Source organism: Agelaius tricolor, unplaced genomic scaffold (assembly GCF_023055355.1).
Source record: "Agelaius tricolor isolate 1412-34295 unplaced genomic scaffold, bAgeTri1.0.p SCAF_3, whole genome shotgun sequence".
Taxonomy (NCBI): Eukaryota; Metazoa; Chordata; class Aves; order Passeriformes; family Icteridae; genus Agelaius; species Agelaius tricolor.
Genome location: NW_027269263.1, coordinates 19,355,531 through 19,373,256, shown reverse-complemented (window position 1 = coordinate 19,373,256; position 17,726 = coordinate 19,355,531). Strand labels below are relative to the sequence as shown.

Below are 17,726 nucleotides of genomic sequence, written 5' to 3'. Positions count from 1 at the left end.
AGGGGGAGCTGGCATACACAGGGCTCCAGATGAAAGCTCCCAGGTGGCATCCACTCCAGGGGATGCAGCCTGAGCATTCCAGCACAGCCAGTCCCCGGGGAGGGTGCTTGCCCTGCAGGCAAACAAAGTGGAATTCTTGTTGAGCTGATGAGAAGACAAGTCCCAAAACAAGTTCCCATTCACCCTGTCATGGATTTGGAGATTGGAATTTGCATCTTTGCTGGGCAAAAGTAGCGCTTGAGTATTCAGGGAAAACACTGTGTGTGAGGCGCTGTGACTCAGGATTTCAAACTTGTCCCTGCTGGCACTGGGAACCAGCCCCAGCCCTATGGGGGGTTAAAAGCAGCCCCTCCACCCTGGGTAGTCAGGCTGTGCTTACCCAGCTCAGCCCTTGCTGCCCTCCCAAAGAATCACATCCCCAGCACTTCCCTGGACCATCAGTGCTCTCAGCCACGGGGAAAGGGAGGCAAAGGGAGGCTCTGGGAGGCAGGCTGGCACTGCCCAGCTAGCCAAGCAGCAGCAGCACTGCCTCCCCTGCTCCCAGGCTTCTTCCAGGCTCTCTCTTTATCCAGCTTCTCTCCCCTGAGGCTTTAAAAATCCAGCCTTAACCTGTTCTGGACATGGGTGAGAAGTGGAGCAGAGGGCTCCAAGGCAAACATAAATGACCCTTTCTGCCCTGCACACTCCAGCCCAGCTTTTTTACCTCCTAGGTGGGTGGCTGCCTGCTTGGAGGAATGAGTCACAGGTTAGGTAACAGGCACAATGCAATTAGCAGCCCTGGGCACCAATTACCAGCTGTAACAGCCTTGTGCAAACGCCTGTAAAGAGTCACTGAGAGCAAGATTTCTCTCTCCAGGGAGGGGATTGTTGAGGTGGCACATGTGTCACCCTGGGAAGTCCACAGTGGCCCCCTGCCCCAGCAGAGTTTCCTGGCACCATGGTCTGTATGAGGTAGCTTTGAATTGTATTTGTAATGTCTTCTGGGGCTATCAGTAAGGGGCCCTGCCTGTGCCCCACGTGTGCCTCCCAAATGATCTCCTAAGCCAGAGCTGCGAGGTGCTGCAGGATGCCTTGGAGCTACAGAAGCTTCCTTTACAGGTGCCTGAGGCTGCTGGCATGTGGCTGGAGCACTCAGGGAGGTTAATTTCTGGTTCAGGAGCATTGGCCAGCCGTGTGAGCAATCCCAGTCACACCAGGTTCACATCCCTGCAGTAATGTAAGGCCTGAAGGTGAATGACTCCCCCCGTGCCCCAAATCAGTGTAAGAAAGCATCAGTATTCAAAGGGATCTAAAAATAAAACCTGCAGGGACTCTCCAAAGGGATATGGGAGATGCTCTGAAGACGTTCTTGCTTCAGGGGAAGGCAGGAGTTTTGAGACTTAGAGAAATACAGGAGAGGAGGGAAGAGAAGTGGATTCAATGGTTTCTCCCTTACAAAAGTAAAAAGTTGTAGCCAGGGACAGGGGCAGAGTGAAAGTATGTCTGTGATGTGGAGAAACTGAGCACATGGGTTTAGTCCTGCAGGGAGATCTTCCCTGTGTGCCTGGGAAGTGCCTGTGGCTGGACACACGGTGGGAGTGTGGCACAGAGGGACCCTGGCAGGCTGCCCACCCCTCTGTTACAAGGTCCCATGATCTGACATGTGCATGGGGCGGGGTGTCCTTTTCCACATGGAGCCATTCCACACCCCTGCCAATTCTCCTGGGCCCCAGCTTATTACTTTTTATTTTTATTTTTTTGCTATGCTGAGATTGGATGCCCACAGCTTGTAGCTCCCTGAGGAGGCGCTCTGATTTCAGCAGCTTATGTAGAGCACTCCCATCCTGCTGTCCCCACGCTTGCTGCACAGGGAAGCTGAGATGGGGGCATGGATATCATCCCCCCTCCTGGGCTGGTGGTCTCTCTGGAGCTCTCTGGCCACTCTGTAAAGTGGCCTGCAGGTAGTGTGAAGGGGACTGCATGGTCACCTACCCCATGTCTAACTGAACCAGCAAAAGCATGCAGCAATCTGTGGTACTCACCCCAAAATTTCCCTTCCATGGTGGTCTCTGTCTCTATCCTCTGATATCCCTGTCACTTGCTGGCACCCAGAGGGCTGGAAGTGAAAGTGGCTCAGGGGAGACCAGTGGTGAAGGTGGGGGATGAGGAAGGAGCTGGAGGTGCCACTTTGCTGCTGTGCCTGCAGGTCTCTGAGGTTTTCCAAAGATAGAGGACATTCCCTTTCCTTTCCCAGGGAAAGGAAAGCAACATATTGGATAGCACGAAAACCACAAGGGACAAATGGATGAGCTCAGCCCTGCAGGGGCTGCAGTCCTTGCAGGGGGAAAGGACCTGGGTGGGATATAAACTCAGCAGTGACACTGCACCCCCTGCCCCCACCTGTGCTCCCCCAGAATTGTTCAAGGCCAGGTTTGATGGGGCTCTGAACAACCTGATGTAGGGGAAGGTGTCCCTGCAGTGGGCTTGGAACTGGATGATCTTTAAGGTTCCTTCCAGCCCAGTCCTTCTGTGATTCTACAGCTGGAAGGGAGGCAGTATGCCCTTCCTCATGCTTTTGGTTGCCGGTGCACCTCTTCCTGTGCGTGTCACTGGTTCTGCAGCCACCTGGGCAGCAGAATGTCCTTGGATATCCTAGTGGGGGTTGCAGGGCTGGAGGCAGAGGAAAAGGGACCTTCTGGAGCAGAGTCATGGTTTAGGGAGATGGGTGTCAGAAGTGGGGGTCACACCCCAGCTTGAGAGTCTGGGGTGTGGCGGCAGGAGGGACAGCAGGGAATACACAATCCTGCTTTGGGAGGAAAGCTGGGACTGAAAGGCAGGAGCAGCAAACTCAGACCTGTATCCATAGGAAAAGTTTGGGGCTAAGGGAATTCCTGGGGAAAAATCGTTCTTTGCAAGAACCACAGAGGACCCCGCACTTTAACTTCACCAGAGCAGCCCACATCAGTGTCACCGTCCCCTCCTCTCTCAAGAGCAGGGGGATGAGCAGGCCCGCAGAGATCGGGCCGAGCTGTCACAGAGAAGCGGGCAAATCAGTCAGGAAACAGGTTTGTCATCCAGACCTGCCGTTTGTCACCTCGCAGGTGTCTCAGAGCGGGGCTGCCCTGGTGAGGCAAACCCGCTGTCAGACGCGGGCCTCCCCCTGCTCCATCCTTCCTCCCCGGGGCCGCCGCCCCGCCCCGTGCCCGGAGGCGGAACCGGGGCTGCAGGGGCAGGAGCAGGGGCTGCGGGGCAGGAGCAGGGGCTGGCAGGGTCAGGTGCTGGCAGGGTCAGGGGCTGCGGGCGGGAGCCGGGGCTGCGGCGGGGAGCAGGTGGCGAGCAGCCCCGCCGCACACTGCACCGCGTCCCTGCCGCCCGCCTGCTGCCGGAGCCGCCGGCTCGCCCCTGTGCGCTGGTGTCTTCTGATGCCTTCGGTCCGGGCTTCCCCCTCATGGCTCTGATCTCCTTTGCCGCCCCCTCAACACCCTGCCTGGGACACGCAGCCTCTCCCTCGGAAGCAGGGATGCTCGCTTTCCTGCTGGCAGGCTGTGCCAGCCACGTGCTGTCACCTCGGAGTGTTTTCCAGCCGCGTGTCCCTGCCTCGCTGGGTCATTGAGCTCTCCGTAGTCTGTGAAACCCCCCCTGCTTCAGCGGGATCCTTCGTCTCGGCTGACTCTTTGGCTTCCTGGTCTTTTGCCCACCCTGTTCCTCGACCACATCTGTTCAGACCTTGCTCTTGACAAATCTTGCCCCCTCGGAGGCTTCGAGAAGAGCAGCCAGCGTCGCGTGGAGGTGCAGCAGAGCTTGTCCCTGTTCGGGAGGATACGGGCTGCGGCAGGATCGGCTCGGGAGCCATGGGCCGTCGGCTCCTCCGCGGTGTCTCTGGAGCTGCAGTCGTCCTTGCCAGCGTGGCCCTCCTCTCCATGCGGCACCGTGGGGCTCGGGAAGCGGCTCAGTACCCAGGGATCGGGGAGGGGATGTTGGAGAAGCCAGAGCGACAGAGCCGAGGGAGCCCAGAGGGAGCTGGTGGCAGGGAGCAGAAGGACCTCAGAGTCCATCCTCCGGAGGGATACAGGAGCGTGGGAAGCCTGATGCTTGGGGACATTTTCATAGCTGTGAAGACAACCAAGAGGTTTCACCAGAGCAGGATGGAGCTGCTCCTGGACACGTGGATATCCCAGGCCAGTGAGCAGGTGAGTGTGTGGATTCTGACTAGAGAGAAGGAGTTAGTAATGGGACAGGCATGGGCTGTCAGGGCAAGGGGATAAAAGCCAGAGGAAGGGGAGGCTGGGCGCTGTAGTGCCCCTCAGTACTTTGCCTCATATTCTCTATTTCTCACTTCACATTCAAAGGGAGATGCTACCCAGTAAAATGGTTTCACCAGTAGCTGCTTCCTGGGAAGGGCTGGTGAAAATGCCACGCCAGACTGAATGCACAGACCAGCCTGTGTCTGTATGAAATGGTGGCTTTCCATTTCTCCTGGTGCCATGGGTTTGTTGGGTTTGGGGCTGACAGGCTCCCCTGGCCCTGTCAGTGTGCCTACACTGTGCCTGGGCACCCATTGCCCTGGAAAGGTACAGTGCAGTGGGCAAGAGAACGAGGCAGGCAGGCTCCTGGAGGACCTCCTGTAGTTAGCGCTGTTCACCCCCCAGCACATCAGCACAGTCCATACTTTCCCTTCTTGGGCAGATACCTTCATGTGCATGAAGGTATCTGAAGTGATGTGGGTGTATTTTTGACTTTTTTTCTTTTTTTAAACTGGGGGCCTGATGTTTCCATCCTTTGCTCAAACAGTTTGGAGAGTTTCCTTCCTGCTAGAGAAACTGATACAGGGCACCACATTAGTGGTGCTGTGCAGGCTGGCTCACTGGTGGGCAGGAGCACTCCCCCAGAGCTCTGGTGCTTTGCTCCCTCCCTCGCAGAGCTGCTTCTCAAGAAAGAAGAAATCCTATGGCTGCCCTGAAGGGTTTTTTTTGCCTCTGCCTGTGTGTGATGGGTGCCTATAAGGCAAATTCAGGCCTCAGTGCAGAAGGGGATGGGGGTGGAGGTGCTGGGTAGGAGAGTGCCTGAAGCAGTGCAGGGTTTGCTGGGTAAGGGTGGTTTTCCACTTCGTGGTGCTGCAACTGTCTGGCCTGCTGCGGTCGTCACAGGAAGCCATGTCCTATTTTGAGCATGCTTCCTCTCCTGGCTGCGTGTCCCTCTCGGTGTCTGAGATGCCCCGCTTCCTCCTGCAGAGGCACTTCTCCTCTCCAGCCAGCTCCAGCCCAGCAGCTCCTTGGAGAAACCAAACCCAACCACGTGCCTGCACTGGCATTAGGATATTGCTCCTGGGGCCTTCCCAGTGGGTTTTTAGGGAGCAATTCACCTGTCCCTCCTTTGTTTGACAAATCAGTGCCTGGCTGTTCTGCTGATGACAGGAATTAGATACTAGCTCCCCAGACTCATCTGATTCCCTCTGGAATGCAAGTGGTGTCCAAACCTTGGAAGAGGTATTGAATTTTCCATGCTGCTGCCAGCCTCTGGAAAGCTACACAGACTGAGCAGAGAAATAGGAAGGAAGGCATACAATGGGAGTGTCACTCATTTTAAAACAGAGTTTTTTCAGTGTTACCAATTTTTGTTGCAAGCTTGATATTTTCCTTCTCCCTCCTCAATTTTCTGTGTTTTTCTTCTTCTTTTTTACAAAATGGCTTTGAGGGAAGGGGAGTGGGAGCAGAAAGGGAGGCAAAAAGAAGTACATGAAAGGCAAAAACTTTTTTTTTTAATATATTCCTCCTTAAGGGGTTTTTTAAGTTTCCAGGAAATGGTTAGTTTGGAAAATTTGACAATATAGAAAGCCTCACTTAGCAAAAAAAGGACAGCTTTCAATTTGCAAAGGACATTCAATTGTTGTGGGGACAGGAATAGTACACCAGACCTCTTGTTATTGAGTCCTTATGGAGAGACATAGGCTTTAGGAACCAGTCCTGGAGAAATTCAGGTCTCAGAAGTCCTGATGTGCAGAGGCTGCCTTCTCCTCGGGCTGATCCAGCTTCTTACTGTCTCACTTGCCCTCAGTCATGGCTGGAGACCAATTCAGTGAGTGTTTCTCCACCAGTGGCCAGCAGGGAAATTTTAGCAGCTGGCTGTGTTGCTGATGCCAAGCCTGGCTTCAGAGCAGGATACCTGCATGGTTTCCTCCTGGAGGAAGCAACCCAGACCTCCCAGGTCACGCCTAGGTGACTGTAACAGGAGGCAGGAACAGCTGTGGTTTTGATGGCAAGGACAGACTGTATGGGAGCTGAATTAAAAATCCTCTGTGTTGGACTCTGTTGGGGTAGAGAATAAGAGAGAGATTGTCTCTGAAACTGCTCTGAAGTTTAATCTGAAGACATGCAGTTGGTGAGAGATGGGGAAGTGTGAGATGGGCACTCTTTGCTGGACCATGCTCTGCCTCCTGAGAACTGATCCATGACAAACTTTCCGCTGGAGACTGATGTGAAAGCCATTTTAGTGAAAGGCCTTTTCCTCAGCAAAAGCTTAATCTAAATAGGAGTGGGGGTTCTGATGATTGTTTAGCTGGACAGAATCTTGGAGTGACTTACACTCCTGGCCCCAGTAGTTTTGATGGAGAAGAGTCCAGCTTTCTGGTGTGGTTTGGTAATGTGAGCTATTTCTAGCACTTCCCCTCCATTTAGAAGCCCACACACCCAGCCAATGGGAATGAAACCTTTGAATGTCCCATCCTGAACTGGTTTTCAGATTTTCAGTGATGTGAATGCACCCCAGATTTTGAATCTGTTCTCTGTGCAGGACACAACAGTAATCCTGTTGATGTGTTTGCATTTTGGAGAGGGTTTCTTCATAGAGGAAGGATACCCTGGGAGCTTAGGTGATGAACATGGCCCTGGATTGTCAGGTTCCACATCTTTATTCCTTTTTGCTATTTTTTTATTGCTAGGCTATTTCCCTAATTTGGGGTGAGGAGGTCTCAAAGCTTAGCATTTATCCATTGCCTGGGCTCTTCTGTTCATGAAGAGCTGCCAGAAAAAACTGTTTGACACAGTGGCTCCTTATCACTGCTTGCACTGCTGTCTAGCAGACATCCTTTCCTACACAGACATCTTCTCCACTCCAGAATGGAGAGATACTTTCTGTGCTTCATCTCTGGCAGCAGCTGCTGTGCCAGGTTTCCCACCTTCAGGTGTTTGAGGGATGGTGAGACGAGGATGGAGGCAGCTGCATTTGCTATTGTGATCTTCTTTTGCACTTCTTGAGCACAGCCAGGTGTGCCATGGAGATCAGAGTTTGAAAGTGCCAGAAAAATTGGACTTGCCGGTCCCCACACTCATATTTCCCTTTTCCCAGTTATTTTGGACAGTCTGGTGTTGACTGTGGTGACAGTGTACTTTCATCCTTGGGTTCTACAGGAACATGTTGGATGTCTGCAAAAAAAACCCCAACATTTCTCATCTTGCATCAAGAGAAAACTGGGAACCTCAGAATATTTTTACAAGTAGAAAATTTGGAAAAGATGCATCTTGTTATTTTAAGTCAAATGTGATGTTTGTTAGACACGTGATATCAAGTTGGTTTTATATCTGTAAGCAAGTAATTTCCAGCAACAATATTTCTTGGGGTTTTTTTTTTGAAAATGTCAGAAAATTTCAACGGCTTCAGATTTTGTTTTTCTTAAGTTGGAAATATTTGCCATAGTGGAAATTTCTAACTCTGACATGCTGGCAAGGGAAATCCCATGCTGCTGACAATCCCTGCCTTGCCTGAAGGTTGTGATATGATCCCCTGACCCAGAGCAGTTCCTTCACCTGAGACTTGGCTAATTGCTGCTTGTCACATGATCCCCTTGAAAGTGGTGTTAACTAAGAGACTTTACTGGTGGGGTGGGGTAGGAATGTGTGCATGCTCCATTGCTGCAGCTCAGCTCTCAGAGGGTAATTCACCAAGCCCTCTAGCTCATCCATCTGAGATCAGGAAACCATCCTGCTGTCTCTGCTTGAGCCAGGTATCTCTGAGGGTCCTTCACTGCCTTATTTTCACATACACAACTTTTCTCCTGCTATGTCCTCCCGATAGGGATATCTCCCAAATGCTGGGTGGGTGTGGGGAGATGTAGAGACTTGTGTCCCCCTGCCTTTGGGAGCAGTGATGGCTCCTGCAGCTGCTGTCTGCCTGCCTTGTTCCCTTTGTGCCTGTGCAGGTGCTGTGTTTAACCAGCCTGTGGGCAGCTGGTGGGGAGGCTGTTTATGGCTCGCGACTCCTTTTTCATTTCATGAAAGCTCATTTTCTGCCTGAGGAAAGCTTTTCTCCACCAGCCCTGATCCTCGCCTGGCTCTGAACAGGGGGAGCTGTGCCACATAATGGCAGCAAGGGGGATTAGAGAAGCCTGGGAGTGGAGGAAGAGGAGGAGGAGGGGGCAGAAAGTGGCAGGGAGCTGTGCACACTTCACACACAAGCAGATGTTCTTTTAACCCAAGCATCATTTAACCACAATGCCTTAATTTTTCTACCACTGACACCTAATCCAGGGCTACCTTGCCCCCTCACTCAGTGTCATGGGTCCCCTGTTCCCAAGGCAGTGGGATTGGGGGTGAAAACGAAGCCACACAAGTACTCATGGTTGTGCCATGCAGGAAGGGGGAGCACAGCCATCCTTCTGTTCATCTGCTGCCTGGGAGTGAGTAGAGCAGCAGAGCATGGAGGGGGGGTAACCATGTCAAGTGTGTCCAGCTGTGGGGGGAAGTGGGCAGCCAGGAACAGCACAAGCTCCATCCTCAAGAGTAATCTCTTTTCCTTGTTTCCCCAGACCTACATCTTCACTGATGAAGAAGATGATGCCTTGAAAAGGAGAATGGGTAATGACCTATCCTATGACACCACCTTCAGCCCCTACTCTACCTTTACCCCCTGAGCTGTCCTGGCCTTGAGAGGAGCCTGGTGTGAGGGCTGGCTGCTGTCTGCTTTAAAGCATCCATGGGTAGAAGTGGCACATGACAGAGCCCCTCAATCTGCATCATGGTTGGCAGTGGGCAGTGTGGAAGTGTGGATGGCAGGCATTCTAGTCTTGGCCAAATTGCTTGGCTCTGTGCATGTTTCATCTCCTGGTAGGGGGAGGAGTGGAACCCGTGTCTCCATGGGCTTGGATGCCTTTTGGGAGAGCATGAGGAGACTGTCTGTGAACAAACCCCTTCCCTCCTGCCCAGATGTCCTCCCTGTAACCATGCAAAGTGGGCTGGCTCTGAGTTTTCCCTCCTCTGGCAGGTGGCCATGTGATCTTCACCAACTGCTCTGCCGAGCACAGCCACCTGGCCCTGTCCTGCAAGATGGCTGCAGAGTTCGATGCCTTCCTGGCCAGCGGCCTGAGGTGGGGCAGGGCTGCTGTGGGGGGATCCCTGAGGGCAAGAGGCACCCTCCTTACTGCAAACTTCTTGTGTCTTCCTGTCTGCCCCAGCTGGTTTTGCCACTTGGATGATGACAACTACCTGAACCCTGTTGCGCTCCTGAAGCTCTTGTCCTCCTATGCGGAGACACAGGATGTTTACCTGGGCAAACCCAGCCTGAACCGACCCATCTGGGCCTCTGAAACGCTGCCAAACAACCAGACGGTACAGCCTGGGGCGGTGAGGTGGACTGGGGGCAGTGGGGTGTTTTGGTGCTCTGGCTCACATTTGTCATGGTTTAACCCCAGCCAGCAGCCAAGCCCTACGCAGCTGCTCGCTCACTCTCCCACCAGAGGGAGTGGAGAGAGAATTGAAAGGGCAAAAGGTAGAAAACTCGTGGGTTGAGATAAAGACAGGGAAAGCAAAAGCCATGTACATAAGCAAAGTAAAACAAGGAATTAAGTCCTGCTTCCCACAGGCAGGCAGGTGTTCAGCCACCTCCAGGAGAGCAGGGCCCCATCACGTGTAATGGTGACTTGGGAAGACAAACACCATCACTCCAAATGTCCCTCCCCTTCCTCCTTCTTCCCACACTTTATAACTAAGCATGGTGTCATATGGGCTGGAAAATCCCTTTGGTCATCTGGGGTCACCTGTCCTGGCAGTGTCTCCTCACAACCTCCCTTGCACACCCAGTTTCCTCACCAGTGTGGCAGTAGTAAAGCAAAAAAGACCTTGGCTGTTGTGTAAACCCTGCTTAGCAATAACAAAAACATCTCTGTATTGTCAACGCTGTATTCAGCACAAATCCAAAACACAACCCCACACCAGCCACTGTGAAAAAGTTAACTCTACCCCAGCCAAAACCAGCACAGTATTGCAAGGAGAGACCGGTCCCAAGAGGAATGACGACAGCTGAAAACTTGCCATCTTGTCTATACATGGCTGTTAGGTGTTGACTAAATTTGATCGTCCAAGGGGCAGAGTCCCACGTTGCTGCTCTGCCTTTGGGTACATGTCTGACAGACAAAAGCCTGCCCCAGGCACCCCACCTGTTGCTGCCAGCAGGAGCAACTGGCTGTTCCAGTTATGAGGAAGTGAAAATCCATGCTGTACTGCGAGAAAGTCCTTCCTCTGGGCAGCAGTCAGGGGGCTGGGGTGACAATAGGGCTGTGTTTGTCCTGACATCAAAGCTGGGTTTCCAGCATTCCCACCTCTGGGAGTATGGTATTATCTGAGCCTCTGCCATTGATTTTCTCTGGTGTTTCTTTCCAGAAATCCGTGCGCTTCTGGTTTGCCACGGGAGGGGCTGGGTTCTGCATCAGCCGCAAGCTGGCAAGGAAGATGGTGCCCTGGGCCAGGTGAGCTGGGGAGCGTAGGAGCCTTTGGGGATGAGCAACATGGCTGCACATTAATTCCGGGCAGTGTCAGCCCTGGATTTGTGCATGTGGTGTTTGCAAAGGTGCAGAGTGCCGCGTGCTGCACGTCTGCAAGATGTGAGACTGGAGGAAGGATGTAGTGGGTGGGTCTGCCAACTCACTGAAAACTGGCAAGAGCAGGCACATCAGTAAACATGGTCACAGGATGATGTACTCCTCTCTCCCCATCTCCTTAAGGCTCTTGGTTATTCCTCACACTCCTTCCCATCCCTTTCAGCTTCGTGTGACTCTTTTCCCATCTGCTGATCTCATCTCCCCTTCATCTGCCTCTTTCCAGATTTCCATACCTCCCTCCTGAGCTAATTTTATGTTCCCTCACCCTAAACCTTCTTTGGCTTCTCAGGTGTCCACTGTCATTTTCTCAGCTTGATGCATGGAGAACAGAGGCAGGTCCCAAGGTGTTATCCCAACCTAGAACAAGATGATGCCCTACGTTATACCCCAGGCACATACACTGGTGGGCATTGGCTGTGCCTTAACCAGTCTTAACCAGATCTGAGTATACTCAGAAGGACAGATCTGATCCACACCAGGTGGCTGCTTTAGCCAAATCCCATGATAGGTATTTTATGGTAGACCCAGTCAAGAGGATGATCTGTGATCTAGGGTAAAGTGAAAGTGGTACAGATAGACAATGCCTGACCTGGCATAAAATCTGCCACTACTGTTTTTAAAATGCTTAAAACACATTTCAGTTTGCTGGGAGTTGTTGTAGTAGACAGTGTCTCATACTATGTAAATAATTCCAGTTCCCGAAGCCTTAAAATTGGGTTTAGTCTGTCATCAGAAGGTGGCCAAGTATGTGGTGTTGCATTACAGTAGATGGCTTATCCAAGCTTCATGTCCTGTTTTCACTTCCCCCTGGACCTTGCCATGTGCTCCCACTGTTTCTCTTGTGGTGGCTTGTCTGACCCCCAGGGGCTCAGTGCACTTCACCAAACATGTGGAGAAATGACTCAGTGAAGTCTGTCAGCTCTCTGCGTCAGCTTACCAAGGACCTGGATCATGTATCAGGGACAGCATGGCTGGGAATGGTGAAAGAGCAAGCCTGTTCCTGAGTATGTGCAGCTGGAACTCAGGGATTTCTTGCCTGGTTACAGGATCTACTCTGGTTTTCAGTAATCTCCTGCCAAAGTGGATGCCTACATCTGCCTCTACCCTTTTCCTAACCCTGGCAGCCCTACTCTCTTCCAGTGGCAAGAATTTCCTGAGCACTTCGGAGCTCATCCGCCTGCCGGATGACTGCACCGTGGGTTACATCATCGAGTGCAAAGTCGGTGGGCAGCTGATTCCCAATGCACTCTTCCATTCCCACCTGGAGAACCTGCAGCTCATCCCCACCTCTCAGCTCATGCAGCAGGTGAGGAGGGGAAGGGAAGCAAGAGGGAGGTGTGTGAGGAAGGAGGAGTGGAAGGAAGCTTACAGGTATGATGTTCCACTGATGGCACTGATGTGCATTGAATCAATCATCTGCTCTTCTGGGGAGGCTTTCCTGACAAATGCATCTTTGAAATAAGGAGCAGATGTTGCCTGCAGCACAGCTGCCAGTCACAGTGCCCTGGGATCAGTGGTGGGGAGCATGTGTAGGGGGAGTGATGGGAGGATTGAGGGCATCCCTGGGAGAATGTGGCACAAGGACAAGCAGAAATGACGATTGATTGGGATAGGGCCTTTGTCATGGCACTCTCTCTGCCTTTCAAAGGACTAGTAGGGTGGACCATCATGGGAAGGAAAACAGAAGAGATGTGGAAGGTAGAGGCTAAGCCAGCAGAGAAAGAACTAGAATGGGAGTTTTTGTAATCCACAGCAAATTCCTTGCTCCTGAACTCATCTCATTCTCTCTACTCCTTTCTCACTGCTACTTTGTAGGTCACCCTCAGCTATGGTGTGTTTGAGAACAAGCTCAATGTCATTGAGCTCAGCGGCCCCTTCTCGCCCCAGGAGGATCCTTCAAGGTATGGGGCATGAGTGCTCTGGATGTTGCTGCTGTGTGAGCCCTCAGACAACAGGCTGGGAGGGGGAGGCAGCCCAATGGGGTGCAGGAGGGCTGGAGGGAGGGACAGGAACCTTACAGTCACATGGCTTATTGGGTGAGGGGCACCCCAGCATTAAGCTATTTGTGAACAGTTATAAACGTTGCAAACCTTTTTGGGTGAGTGGAAAGAAATGAAGCATTTAAAACATTTTATTTGGACAATGCCTAAGCCAAAAGTATTGCTGTTTATTTCCCATTTTGAGACTGAACAAGCTAACCTTTTACCTCAGGGACAGGAACAGAAATGTTCTTTTAAACTCAAGGAAGGAAATTCTGCTTGTTTTTTTTCATTTTATGCTTTGCTGAGAAAACTGAAGGGAAAAAAGAAAAAGGTTCACTTCAGGCTGACTGCAAACAAAACTGTTCTTTGATTTACCTTCTCCTCTTTGAGTGAACAAACCTCTAGTTGTTATTTGCAGAGCATGAGTAGGAAGATCCTAGCTGGAGATAGGAGAGGTGGGAAACAGCTAGGTGTTGAAAAGAGCATCAGCAGAACCATGTAGCAGGGGCTGGTGCAGTGCCCATCTCCCTGCCTGTGATCAGGGTGAGCTGTGGCTTGGGCTCCATGGGCTAGAGCTGGATTTGGGTATCAGAGGGAGGCTTTGCTGAGAAAAGACACCTTAGGGTGAGCAAACAGTCCTGAGCTCTGTGGTGCAGGGTGGGCACCTGATATGGAATGGGGCAAGAGGGAGAGGCCTCCCATCTTCTAGCTGTCCTCTGACCTTAATTTGCTTTCTCCCCAGCAGGTTTCGATCCCTCCATTGCCACCTCTATCCCAACACCTCCTGGTGCCTGCAGGCTGTTGGCTGGTGATGCCTGAGCCTCAGCTGCAGCGGGTCCAGGTGACACCTGTTCACCGGCAGGGAGTGGGACACTGAAGAAGCTTGGTGCTCCCAATTTCACCTTCACCCTGGTGGTCTTGGTGCTCTGTGATGGCTTTCTTGGTCCTCACTCAATACTGGTGACACAGGACAAGAGACAAGGTCTGATCCAAAGATGGATAGGATGGGCTGGACACATGAATGAGCTTCTCATCTGAGTTGGGATATGTGCAAGGGATGGGAGCAGTATGCCTTCTGAGCAGATCAAGAATAGGATAGTGACTGCTGGGCATCTGAGCAGAGATGAGGACTTGCTGCTGCTGCTGCTGCTGCTCTGTGCCCTGGCTGCATCTTTCTGGACTAGAAGGGCCCTGTGTGTGCATACCTGATGCCCAGCTCCTGATGGGTGGCAGCATATGATTGCTCCAAGCTCTCTGAGCAGGGCCTCTTCCTCCATATCGATGCTTTCCCTACTGCCCACACTTTGCAGCCACAGACCTGTTGAGTCTCGCATAGTCAAAGTCTATAGAAATGAAAAATGTGACCATTTTTTGGGCTGAATGAATCCTGGAAAAGCATAGTCCTTGCTCAACAGAGGGGAGATGGACAGGAAGTACAAAGAATCAGAAATCCTCTGCTCTGCTGGGACAAAAAAGAGGGCATGGAGTAAGGGAGCCAGGGGGAAACTGAGTGAGATGGGGATGGGTCTTGCATTGAATGTTGAAGGTTTGATCTTGTATGGTGCTGCATTATTCCTCTCCTTTTACCTTCTTGATGTGGGGTCAGGCTAATCTCTTGCTCTAATTACCAACCTGTCGTCTGAGATTAGAGTCCAGCTCCTATCTGTGAGAAGAGACATAAAGGATTAGAGCTGGCTGAAAGAGAGGAGGAAGGAAGAGATGGAGAAGGAGCGCCCAGGAGCGGATTAGAGGTTACAGCTTTATAGTCTTTTCTGTCCCCAACCAAAAAAATTAAGTCATGATGGAATGGAAACAGCAAGGCAAAGAGCTTTTTATCTCTGTGGGGCTTCCCTCCAGGTGCCAATAGCAGCTTTCTGCCTTCCTGCTCTCCCTGCTGAGCATCACAGAGGGAAGGAGTGGACCCAAATAGGTCACAGGCTTTCTGGCATGTTTGTGAAGGGTCCTTTTCTCAATACAGTGCCCAGTGTGAAAGCTGGGCAATGGTCCTTGCTGGGGAATGAACTTTGGCATCATTTTGTCCATGTACACACAGTTAAGTGGCTGGGGGAGGGTTTTGCAAGGAAACCTGGAAGGCAGAGAGGCTGTTTTAAATGGCAGGTGGTTCTACAAACAGGTATCTTTCTTTAAAGAGTATTTCAAAACAGACTGCTGGGATCTGTGAGAGATCCTGTAATCTCCAGATGAAAGGACAAATGCCCTTTCTCTAAAGAGCTGCTCAGCTTTGATGCTGCTGATGTGACTAAGCCTGCTGCTGGTGGGCTGGAAGAGCCAAAGGCAACTGTCACTGTGGCTTTGCTGTTTTGAAAACCGGCCACTCTGTCACCTCCTGCCTCCCCCAAGCACCAGCATCTCCTACACAGTGCACAGAAAGTTTAAAGGAAAGGCGTCAGAAAGACCTTCCACCTCTGTAAAGGGGGATCTAGAAAGGAACGAGCACTTAATTTTTGGAAAAAAGATAAGGCAGGTGCCTGCAGAGCTGTTTTCCAACCTGGTCATTCTCACTGGCATTTAGTCAGCTTGTGCAGCAGCACACAGCCTTGCTTCTGTTGCACAACAGGCCTTTGAAGTATAAGTTCATTATGAGCAGGCACAGGAGCGAGCTGATGCCAGTGACCATTCCTTGAGTTGTGGAAAGCCCTTGTCTCATATGGCTATGCCAGCCAAGAATCCACATGGCACAAAACAGGGACACAGCTATTGGAAGAGGGATGCAGCACCAAGAAGTCCTGCCCCACAGGACTAGTGGTTTGGGCACGGCCAGAAGACAAAATACGGTTTTGTGAGAAGGAATGAGTCTTCAAGAGAAACCTACACTACTTAGATATATAATTTTTCCCCATTCAGATTTTCAGCTGATGTTAATAGAGACTTTGAGGTAAAAAGCTGGTCCTGGCTGTAGATGTCCTGGTGACAATCAGAGCAAAATGTGATTCATGTGAGGAAACTGGTACAGCAGCTTCACTTCCCTGGGGTAAAAGCAAAGCAGAGAAACTGAAAGCTTGCTTTGGATCCTGGCTTCAGCTGGTCTGAATTGACCTGGTGCCTTTTGCATGGTTGAAGATCAGATGTTTAATGGGTTGAATCCTTGAGTGGCTGCATGGGGACCCGTTTAAGACTTGGTTTCGTTGCTGGAGCAGTTAAGTGCCACTTTTGTGGAAAATGTCTTGTCTCATAAGGAAACAGAACAGATGAGAAGATGTCTGGGGCAGGGCATCTCTTGGGCTGTAGAGAAATGAATGACAGAAGAGTCCTGCTATGCCTGTGACGACAATAGGCTGGAAAGAAAATAGCTTCTGAGTCGACAAAAGAAACCAGGTTTTCTCTAAGAACAGAGAGACAGCTTAATGGGACGCTCACCGCATGAAATCTGATCAACGTTAAAACATGAGTTAAAATTAGTTTCAGTAATGGTTCCTGCCCCTGGGGCTTGCTGTCAGATATTGTGGTTTTACAGTCTCATTTTCCTAGTTTATTAAAATGTTTAGCTGCTTGGGAAAATGAGAAACAATCTCATGTGAAACTTTTCAGGGGGCTGTCTTCTTTTATTCTCTTTCTCTTGATGTAACAAAGATTTTGGAAAGGTTCCACTGGGTCTATTAAATTTGTATTTTCTTCTTCTTCTTTTTTTTTTTAAATATCTCTACCTTTCTCTAGCTCACACTCCCTTTTCTCATTGCGGGGGAAAAAAAACTCTCTCAAGAACGAAAAGGGATGGAGACATGGTCTTTATATTTTACTGGGAAAAATGGGGTCAAAGTCAAGGGTATTGGCATGACCCTGCTGTTGTACAACATTAAGTGTAGTTCAAGGTTTCAAGTACAGACACCTCTGCCTGCCCAACACCATAGCAACCAACACTATTAATGATGTTTAAACTGTATACTGAAAATTCAGAAAAAGGAGAAGGAGGGGGGGGAAAAAAGCAGTTACAGTATTTGAAATGTAAAATATTAAGTAAGGCTTTCATGTTAACAATATCTTTTCTTTACTTTCCCCTTAGCGTGAAGAATTTTTATAAGAAAAGTCCTATTTGACAGTGCAAAAAAAATGCTAATGACTATCCTTTCTTTAGGGGAAAAGAAGTTAGTTGTAATAGGTGGGAAAATGCAGTTGTTGCTAAAGACTTGAAGGGGAGAGAGAAGAATAGCAACAATAGACAATGGTTCTGTCTCTGGTGCCAACTCCTCTTAACAGCTCTGCTGCCAAAGAAAAAGCAGATTCCTGAGCCACTATGGGATTTGCCCAACTTGTACCCAGACTGCAGCCTTCAGCTCTCTCCCCAGGCTTCTTGCTAAGGAAGCAGCCTTCAAAAGGTGAGCAGTCTATCAGACAGAAGTCAAAGGATGAGAAATGGGAACAGGAAGAAAGGAGATTGGAAAGAAAGAAACCATCGAGAAATGCCTTGGAGGAGTGTGGGAGTTTTAGCAGTGCATTGAAAGTGCTGTTTGGGGGCTGCCCAGCAGGAGCAGGAAAGGGGGTGTTGCCTGGCCCCTCAGGTCTGGATTTTTTTTTGTGATCAGGGCAACTGCAGCTCACCAATGCCACTGAGGATGCCAGCCTGTGAGATAGAGTCCACCTTGGAAGAGGTGAGATCAGTTTTGTTGGCCCTGAACCTCTTCTTTTTTTTAGTAACACTCCAGATAAGTCAGTGGCTTTTCACCAGTGTTACAGTCACTTGCTTACAACAGATTTAGCTTCTTAATTTACTTTGCCCTTGCTTACAATGCAGCCTTTTCAGATAGTCCAGAGTGGGATCAGCAACTCTTTTAGTTAATTTGTTAAATTTCTCTGTCTTCAATCTCTGAAAAACCTGACTTGACAGCCAGCTCTGCACACTTCTGGGATGGATGCAAAATTGAAGGAGGGTGAGTGACTGC

General features: G+C 50.6%; 1 protein-coding gene across 1 annotated transcript; it reads left to right on the top strand.

The window, feature by feature from the left end:
• The first annotated feature begins 646 nt into the window (after positions 1–646).
• Positions 647–16,469, top strand: MFNG (MFNG O-fucosylpeptide 3-beta-N-acetylglucosaminyltransferase). The gene is made up of 8 exons (XM_071422812.1): positions 647–4,169; positions 8,780–8,828; positions 9,235–9,337; positions 9,425–9,578; positions 10,629–10,714; positions 11,987–12,152; positions 12,662–12,747; positions 13,574–16,469. The coding sequence occupies exons 1-8, from the start codon at positions 3,831–3,833 to the stop codon at positions 13,638–13,640; spliced, it is 1,050 nt and encodes a 349-aa protein (XP_071278913.1). The 5' UTR covers positions 647–3,830; the 3' UTR covers positions 13,641–16,469.
• Positions 16,470–17,726: the final 1,257 nt, after the last annotated feature.

Bases quoted from the DNA above. Each gene is read 5' to 3' on its own strand.
- MFNG (XM_071422812.1), top strand. From the start codon at position 3,831: ATGGGCCGTCGGCTCCTCCGCGGTGTCTCTGGAGCTGCAGTCGTCCTT. The intron at 4,170-8,779 runs GTGAGTGTGTGG...TTGTTTCCCCAG, and splicing joins TATCCCAGGCCAGTGAGCAG to ACCTACATCTTCACTGATGA. The intron at 9,579-10,628 runs GTACAGCCTGGG...GTTTCTTTCCAG, and splicing joins CGCTGCCAAACAACCAGACG to AAATCCGTGCGCTTCTGGTT.